At 34.8% G+C, this 10,027-nt stretch overlaps 1 protein-coding gene across 1 annotated transcript in view; it reads left to right on the top strand.

The window, feature by feature from the left end:
• Positions 1–398: 398 nt before the first annotated feature.
• Positions 399–10,027, top strand: part of smc3 (structural maintenance of chromosomes 3) — a 49,542-nt gene continuing 39,913 nt past the window's right edge. Inside the window, 10 exon segments of the mRNA NM_214689.1 lie at positions 399–609; positions 1,232–1,307; positions 1,429–1,467; positions 1,584–1,651; positions 4,061–4,132; positions 4,216–4,295; positions 4,371–4,449; positions 5,900–6,017; positions 9,152–9,327; positions 9,481–9,561. Coding sequence (NP_999854.1) covers positions 595–609; positions 1,232–1,307; positions 1,429–1,467; positions 1,584–1,651; positions 4,061–4,132; positions 4,216–4,295; positions 4,371–4,449; positions 5,900–6,017; positions 9,152–9,327; positions 9,481–9,561 — 804 coding nt within the window. The 5' untranslated portion in view covers positions 399–594.

The raw sequence follows: 10,027 nt of genomic DNA, 5'->3' as shown, positions 1-10,027 counted from the left end.
TTTTTTTCTTTTTCTGTGAAAAAAGACAAGAACATTAAATTATAACCACATGTGCAACACAGTACATTTATGTGAATCGAATAAATAAAATTAGAGATTAAAAGGCAAGCTTTCCTCATATGTTTTTCTATTGAGAGCATCTGTCTTGGCGCCCAAGATGGGCTGAACTATCTGTACAGAAAAAGGGGAACCGTTCAGTGACGAAATGTATATAAAACTAACGTAAAGCAAAGAGTTGATTAAAAAATCGGCTAAAGCACATATATTTACATTTTCTTGATAACGTAAAGTACTTGCGATCCACCTGCTACCGGTTTGAACATCTATTTTAAACAATAACGTCAAGGCTCCCCTAAATAGTCAAGTAGACTGGCCCGCTTGTCCCGCCTCTGTCGCCATTTTGACTGTTATGTCTTTTGCGTGAGGGGAGGGAAAATAAAATTTGATACTACAGAAGAGTCAAAATTTAACAATTTTATCCGGTGTGCAGGATTTTTTTGTTATCACTAAAGCCCTTCTTCTCTTTGAGGAGGAGGGTGTTTAATTCAGCTTTATTTAATTGGTTTCTGAGGAGTGTTTTGTGCATAAACCGCCATGTACATTAAACAGGTAAGATGCGACTCACGCGTTGCTTGCAAAATTATAATTTACCTGGTACATTGTGCAACTAAACAATTTTATTTTCCATTTTAAAGGTGTAAACGAGTTTTTGTTTATTTTAAGCATGCTCGGTTGTAAGTTTTTGCGAGTGTATGGCCTTCATTGAAGTTAGCATTAGCTTTAGCATTAGCTGTCAAATCCCACTAAACATAACAGTACCATCTATTATTCCGAATCTTTTTTTAAGTAGTTAAAATCATTTATTATTTTTATTAATATTAGCTCCAGCCGTTGTTCAGTTGTGAGCAAACTAATACCATAACGTTAGGTAACAATAATAATTCTATGTAACGTCAGTCACTAATGCTAGTTATCAATTATGTGAGTCACAAAAATAGTGTTAGTTACATGTCTTTGTTTATAAAGTCACGTTTTGCTTTCATAATATTTTGATTCTAGGCTTTTTGGCAGGTTATATTGTTAAATACATGGTTATATACATGTGTTTGTCAGTTACAAGTTGTTTGTGAAAGCATATTTTGATTTAAAGCATTGTGACTGGTTATGTTTTCATTATTACACTGAATTGATGTTATATCTATATGAATGGATTGTGAAATCTGTTTTTCAGGTCATTATTCAAGGCTTTCGAAGCTACAGAGATCAAACTGTGGTCGATCCCTTCAGCTCAAAACACAATGTCATCGGTAAAACTCTCCCACATTTTAAATAAGACAAGTATTTACAGCAGTTCTGCAAATACTCAGTCAGTATTGTATTTTATTCCCCTCTTTAATTGTCTAATTTAAAATGTCATCTATTTTTCAGTCGGCAGAAATGGATCAGGAAAGAGTAACTTCTTTTATGGTATGTAAAGAGTATTTATTTATTTATTTTTTTTTTAGATCTAAGTAATATAAATAGATGCAAATACAGATGTTGCTGATGTATAGTCTGTAATAAGCATTTTCATCGCTCCTCAGCTATACAGTTTGTACTCAGCGATGAGTTCAGTCATCTTCGGCCAGAGCAGCGTTTGGCTCTGCTTCATGTGAGTAATGTTGCACCCATTTGTTTTTCTTCGTTATTTTTTTTAAACACATATCTGTTGTAGCATTTAAGTCCTAACGAAATTGAAATGGAGAATTTTTATTTTGCATTATTGCAATATACATTATAAATAATTTGATTGAGGTAAAATTGGTTTTATATTCACTCATTCAGACTTTCTAAATGATAGTATAATTTCAGAAAAGTATTCTTTGCAAATTCTAATTAGTTAAATCACATTAGCAGCCAAGGACTATCAAAGTACAACACTGTTCAAAACAACATTAGCACTATTTATTTGACTCTTAAGTCATACTTGCATGTGATCTCAGACAGATTCTTCAAATTACCATGGTAAACAATATAGGGAGCATGTCACAAGTTGTCACTGAACAAATTTGTGATTATAAAACCAAAATTATCTCCATAATCATTAGTCTGTGCACATCGCTGTTCTAAAAAATGTTCCAACAGAATCATCAGCATTGTTAGTATCATGGGGTGTTGTGGTGGCTCAATGGTTAGCACTGTCACCTCACATCAAAAAGGTCACTGTTTCGAATCCCAGGTGGGCCAGTTGGCATTTCTGTGTGGAGTTTGCATGTTCTCTCCTTGTTCTTGTGGGTTTCCTCTGGGTCCAAATACATGCACTATTGAATTGAATTAACTAAATTGGCCTTGGTGTATGTGTGTGAATGTGAGAGTGTATGGGTGTTTCCCAGTACCGGGTTGCAGCCGGAAGGGCATCCACTGTGTAAAACGTGCTGGAAAAGTTGTTGGTTCGTTCCACTGTGGTAACTCCTGATGAATAAAGGGACTAAACCGAAGGAAAATTAATAAATGAATGAATGAGATATTATTGTCATTTTTATACATTTTTAAAATAGTTAAAATGTTTGCAATAGGTTAAAAATAAAATTATTATTTGGGGAATTTTTGCCTTTATTATGACAAGATAGTAGATATATTGACAGAAAGTGAAGTTAGTGATCGGCAAAGGTTCGCAAACCAGGACTCAAAATCAGGACACCTGACACGATGGCCACTAGGCTATCAACACTGATCTTATTTATGTATTAAACATTTTCTGCATTGTTTTAAATATTTTGGGAGGTTTTCATAATTGGTTGCAATTAATATTATTGTTTTTGTATTCTAATTAGGTTTTGTTTTTAAATCTGTTGTTTTAGGTGTCATAAACAAAATGAAAGAAATAGTTACCATTTTGAATGGTCAGGTTGTACGTACGAGATGTAGAATTGGAAAATCAAGACTAACAAACTCGTATTTATTGAAAGAGGAAGAAAAACCTATTGGCCACTTGTGTAAGAATATTATAGCATATAACATTTTTATTCAGGAAATAATTTAGGGGGAAATATTTAAAAAGGTGTCTTCTGGAGGAATTTAAAATTTTTAACTTAAAGATTGTATACGACTCCTCAGTGTTGCTGTTTGTATGTTTTTTTTGTACAATTAATGTTGTTAAGATACTGATGTGATTGTATGTTGTATATTGTATATTTAGTATAGGTTTTGTCATGTATATAGCCAATGCTATACATGGCATTACAACAAATAAATAAATAAATAAACTAAATGAAAGTAAGAAATATTTTCTTTATAACTTGCTGTAATAACATAAACAGTTTTAATTCATTATTTCAGTTTAGTAGTCTTAATAAATAATAATAAAAAACAATACATAAAACCCCACTCCCTTATTTAATTGGGCATGTGATAATTTGACAGTTTTGTCCATTTCCATTCACACAGATGAGCAATGTGCTGTAGAAATCTGCTGTTGTAATGTGTGATAGTTTCATAGCAACCAGGGCTGGATAATATAATGTTTAAGCATTGATTTCGCAGTGTGATCATTGGCAATAGTCACATTGCGAGTATATACAGTGTTGAGTCTGAACTCTAGTTTATCATTTTGCAAATGTTTTTTAAGGCCTGTAAATGTGAGGGTTTTAAAAGCATTCTGGCCTAAGAAATCGTGCTGTTTGTATCTTTGACAAATTAACAATAATCAATTTGATTAAATTGTTTATTAAACAAAGACTTTGCAGTATTATTTTACAATTGACTATTCAATTACTGTATACCTGAATACAGTTCAACTCCTCAGAAAACAATCAAACGCTGTTTATTTAATTAGTGTCTTTTTCTTTGCTAAATTTTAATGTGCTTGTAGATTGTTTATTATATTTTATGCAGATGCACTGCCCTACAGAATCATCCCAGTCTATTTAAACTCCTCTAGTGAAATTGTATTCATATCGCAGGATAAGAACTTTTCCCAATATTAGATTTTTCCAATACTGTGCGGCTCTAATAGCAACATTTATATGTAAAATCATTGTCACTACCCATACGGAACCAATCCCTGTCATCTTATTTTTAGGAAGGCACTGGTCCTCGAGTCATTTCAGCCTTCGTGGAAATCATATTCGACAACTCTGACAACAGACTTCCAGTAAGAAATTTGTCCTAAAATGATCATAAGTGCACTAAACATGACCTGAAGCCTTATTGTGACCTCGTCTTTATTTTTTTTAGATTGACAAAGAGGAAGTGTCACTGCGCCGTGTCATTGGAGCCAAGAAAGACCAGTACTTCTTGGACAAAAAGATGGTCACGTAAGTGTAGTTCATGCAACGGGTTTGCTAACACTTAGAGCTGTTATTAAATGAATTGTATCCTGTGTGTTGTAGTAAAAACGACGTGATGAACCTTTTAGAGAGTGCTGGATTCTCCCGCAGTAACCCTTACTACATTGTCAAGCAAGGAAAGGTACGCTTGTGTCCCTCGATTTGGTTGAGGTTTTTTTGACAATTATATACGTAAAATGCAGCTGTAACCATGTTTTTAAGTCATCAGCACTATTACTCATCTTTTACTCTCTCTCAATTGGTTCTAAACCTTTTTCAGTTTCTTTCTTCTGTTGAGCACAAAACAAGTTATTTTAAAGAATGTTGGAAAGAGTAGCTATTGATTTTAATAGTAAGAAAAAGGGCCCTATCATACACCCGGCGCAATGTGGTGCAAACTATAATAGATTTTTCAATAGACAAGAATAAAGCCGGACTATTGACCAGCACAGAGCGCATTAGTTGTGCGCCTCGCTTACACACTGCTTAATACACACAAGATGTAGAGCAATACCCAAATATCTTTACAAATGAAAAAGAATTAAAATATTAAGGATATAATAAGGATATATGTATAGGATATGAATATAAAGGTTAAAAATATCACAAAACATTATTTTCTAGCCTACATAAATATAAAAACCATACTTTCATGCCTTCTTCATCTCTGGGGTTTTTCAGTTCATTCATAACAATTTGCTTTTGATAATGTTATTATTATTAGCAGTATTATTTATTCAATGCATATTAATATTTGTTTTATTAAAAACAAGCTTAGATTTGTCCACCTGTCAGGTTTTAGACCATATGGGGCACAGCATGTGTATCTGGATGTAACATAGGTTTTTTGACCACACTTCGTTATTATTGTTCATTTATTCCTTTGATAGAAATTAGAACTGAATTAAGAAATAGTTTTGAAGCAAATTTTTGCGCTTAACAATTGAAATTAATTATTTATAGGCTAATTGATGTCTGTTCGTACAAGGTTTCCCTATCCACAAGAGCGAAAGTGAAAGTAGATAATGAGAGGCCTTAACTCTCATTCTCATGCTGTAGATGCTCTGTTTAACTGTTTTCTTGCTAGTGAAACGCTCAATTTTTCAACTTACATAGTCGTCATGTAAATATCAAATGCAGTTGCGTGATCGCAATCAGTTGCATGACGCAACTGGCTCCTAAAGGGAATGGGAGATGAGACTCTGATTGGTTTATTTTCAAAACACACCTATAACTCGTTAAGAAAATAAGCTCAACCCTTTTAGACCATGCGCCACGGCGCAAAGCGGATTTTTCCGTCCTTATATTAGCAAAAGTAGATTCAGACACGCCCTAAATGGGATTGCGCCCTGCACTTTGCGCATGGATCGTTAAAACAGAGCCCAAAAATTCTATGGACTTCAACAGTAACCAGTATCCAACATAAGAAACAAGAGTATCAACAGAAGAAAAATTTAAACAGATTTGGAACCAATTGAGGGAGAGTAAATGATAATAGACTTTAAAATTTTTAAAGTGACTTATCTCTTTTAAGTAGAGCTAATGCTACACATTCTAGATGACTCTTTGTATTGTCTCCAATGTGAAAACAGATCAACCAGATGGCTACGGCGCCCGACTCTCAGCGTCTGAAGCTGCTCCGAGAAGTGGCCGGAACCAGAGTCTATGATGAGCGCAAGGAGGAGAGTATCTCGCTTATGAAGGAAACAGGTAAATCCTTCACTTGTATGTGTTTTAAATTAAATGCACCATTATCACGTATTAGTTAGAAATATTGGGAAACGTATTAATATCTCTCCAAAACTACTAGTAAACAGCTAATTTGAATAACCGGCAAAATATTTGCTGTTGATGTTTTTAGTTTTTCTTAATAATGACATACTAAAATCCATTAATTATAAAATACTGGCCTACAACAGTAAAAGATAAACACCAAAAGTAAATCTTTATAAATACATAAATATGTGTGCTCCATCTTTCATAGTGAAGCTCAGAGCTGTTTTCTTACATGCTCCTCTCACAAAAACTCACCACAATAGCTTAGTTCAAATAAAATGCTGCTTCAGTTAAACTTAAAAGCAATCTGCTCTGAATTTGGACTGCTTCATGTGCATTTGGGAATTTAGTATGTTCCAGCCGTCTTCAAAAGAAAATTTTAGGGATTTCTGTGCAGACTTATAAAAATAAGCTTAATGTTTAAACATTTTAGAATGAAGAAATTAAAGCTCATTCACACCGTCTTAAAAAAAAAAGAAGCACATTATAAAACATAAGGGTATCCAGACACAGCCACAGAACTGTGAACAGACACTTGCAACGGTTGCCTCGCCTCTGAGCTTTTTTGATTGGTCCACTGATGTGGATCTGAGTGATGTGCTGCGCTGTGTGTTAAAGACAAAGTTTTTTCAGCTTTATATGGTGCTGACTAGGGTGTCAAAATTAATTGTTTCTTCGGTGCACAATTTATAATTAAAAATAATTGTATAATAAAATAATTATATAATAAAATTATTATAACCGGTTAATATGTACTGGTGTTATTTATCTTATATGTGCTATGTGTTGCGGTAGTATGCCCAGTGAGGCAAGCAGTAGTATTTAAAAAGCTCTAATTACTTAACTCAGAAACTGCACCATTTCACTGCGTGTTTCCTCTCCTCTCTGCTGTTACAGTGATACTTCTAAATACTGACGAGAGCGTGTCTGCAGAGTGAGTTTTCTCCTCCGCGTCTATTATGGATAAGCTGTGATCGCTGTTGCCGTTTATCAATTTCACTCCTCGGTGAACAGCGCCAGAACATTACAGCAAATCACAGCCATTTCTGTTGAGTTGTATTACAAATAATATATAAAAATAAAGTGAATTGTTGTGCTCTGAAGAAAATATAAACTGTATATGGAAAGCATCGTTAATGCATTGTGATGCAACGAGATATTGAATTGAACCGAATCGATGGTATGATAATTGTAACCGAACCGTGAGACCAATGTAGGTTCACAACTCTAGTGCTTACCTGCGTGGCGCTTCTAAAGATGAGAACATAACGATCACACCCATTCGTCAAGCATGTATTTACATTGAAAAACTATAGAAACTATAGGCTCTTATCATTGCCATTGAAGTGAAATAACTGAACATAAACTGAAGTTTTCAATTATGATAGTAGTACTTATTTTTGCTATGCAATCACAGTGCAGCCTTAAACAAACTTATTAGAAACTCTTATGCCTTATTCACACTACAAATGACAATCAGCTACAAAGCGACAAACGGCTGTTCATTTCAATAGAGAGCAGTCGACCTCTAGTACACAACCTCAACTGTTGGTGACTGATGTGGTCAACATGACAAAGTTGAGAATCCTTTTACTTTATGCAAATGAAGAGATACTTTTGTGAGTGACAGCCAATACAAGCATCAGGAGAGCTCAAATGATCCTCTCTTAGCTCCTGCAGCATCCCGTTGTACTCCGTGCTGTAGACCTACACAGACCTGCGTTAGCTGGAGATAAATAACACACTTTTTCTCTTGTTCATCTTTGTAATTAAGCATTTCATGTACTTATTCCATTTCTATTAAGTGTTGTCTTTAAACTGAGTTTATTTTCAGCAGCACGTACACTTATTCGCTTTGTCAATATCATTATAAACATTATCTAAGCAATCTGAAGGTGGAAACATCCAAATTCGACAGCTGAAAAGTCACTGCTAGTGTGAATGCTGCATTATACAGACTGCTTTTAACAAGTTCAGAATTATAACCAGCTCCTGAGACTTCTTCATTTTAGTATCAGACTACTCGGGTATCTTAAATGTTGTGTTATTTGTTTTGGCATGTGTCTAGCAAACGTTCCATATCAAAGCGAGTTGTCTGATGGAACAAATAAGTATTGAACACGTCACCATTTTTCTCAGAAAACCTTTTTCTAAAGGTGGTGTTTACTTGAAACTTTCCCGAGATGTTGGTGACAACCAAAGAAATCAATAAATGCACTGAACATAAATCTAATTAGTTTGCAAATAAGGTTATGTTTAATCAAATGAAATGACGCAGGGAAAAAGTGTTAAACTCATGAAGAAAGGGAGGTGTAGAGAGGCAGTGAAAACCCAGACAGCAGCTGAAATCTCTCAGGAGTTCTTCAGCAACCATCTGCCCTTGATGTTGTAAATGAATATCGGCTGCTTCTGTCCAACATCTACAATAGCAGCATGATGAAGATGAAACCAGAGTAAATATTTCAGCAAGACAATGATCCAAAACGCAGCCAAGGAATCTTTCAAATGCTTTCAGAGAAAGAAAATCAAGCTGTAGAATGGCCCTGCCAATCACCTTAGCTGAATCCAATAGAAAAAAACAAACGAAAAATCAGATTTGGTAGACGAGACCCACATAACACAGAACTGTTGTGATCTGTGATTACCTGAGCGATTTATGCGACTTCATTCTCTATAAGAGAGGTGTCTTTAAGCTGCCATCACCAAAAAAAAAGTATTTTATGTAAAGTATTAAATACATTTCAATAGTTCAGCTTTCTCCTTGTGTCATCCAATTGTTATTAAACACAACCAATTTTTCAGATTTGTTTTCTTTTATTTTTATGTTTGCATTGTTTTGGTTTTTTACCAAAATCTGGTTAAATTTTATGTCAACAGCTCCTTTAGAAATAATATTCCCAGGGAAAAACATGACTTTGTTCAATACTTGTATTCCCTGCTGTATGTATACATTTTTAAAACCAAGTCTTTGTGATAAATGACAAAAGACGGTGCAGCAAAAGCCTCACTGATATTTTTATAGTCGTGACATTCAGTTCCTCCTCATGTGCTTCTGTGTGTGTATGCAGAGGGAAAGCGAGAGAAGATTAATGAGCTGCTAAAGTACATCGAGGAGCGTCTGCACACTCTAGAGGATGAGAAAGAGGAACTGGCGCAGTATCAGAAATGGGACAAAATGAGGAGAGCGCTGGAGTACACCATATACAACCAGGAGCTCAACGAGACCCGCGCCAAACTGGACGAGGTACATGTGCTAACTCTCACTTGTCATCAGCTTCTCCAGTCTAATTCAGTCATAACAGTAAATAAATCTGCATTCGACACTGTATAATGCGTCTGCACTGATGTGTTTATAGCAACATTATAACGCAACGATGATGTCATTTCCTCCTTCTAGTTGTCTTCTAAAAGGGAGACCTGTGGAGATAAATCTAGACAACTGCGGGATGCCCAACAAGACGCCAGGGACAAAGTGGAGGTAAAATTCAATAGGTTTACCTGATGCACTTATGTTCTGATTATAGAGATTAATTTCTATAGACCGATTTGAGGGGTGTAAATGAAAACAATGGTCCCAACATTTTTCCTGTTTTACATTTTTAATTTCTATAGCAAGAATCCAAAAGCGATCCCCATATTGATAAATGATGTTATGATTAAGATTGAGTTATGATTAAATTGGCTCTTCATACAGTTATGAAATAGTTTGATGACAAGCAGGAAATGTTCATGGGCCAATGGCATGACTACATTGAAATGGTCTATATTTAAGGGTTTGACAGATGCTTTTATCCACAACAACCTAAAATTCACTATTAACAGATGAGGTTAAAGTTATAATAAACCTACCATGACTTTGGAAAGTATATCTGAGACTACAGTAGAGTAAACCAGTAAACCATTCATTAGAGTTGTTCTAAATCTGGTACATAATATCATTGGAT

This window comes from Danio rerio, chromosome 22, assembly GCF_052040795.2.
Source record: "Danio rerio strain M-AB ecotype USA chromosome 22, GRCz13ab, whole genome shotgun sequence".
Lineage (NCBI taxonomy): Eukaryota > Metazoa > Chordata > Actinopteri > Cypriniformes > Danionidae > Danio > Danio rerio.
Note: the sequence above shows the minus strand (reverse complement) of the source record. Positions and strands in the feature narration are given on the sequence as shown.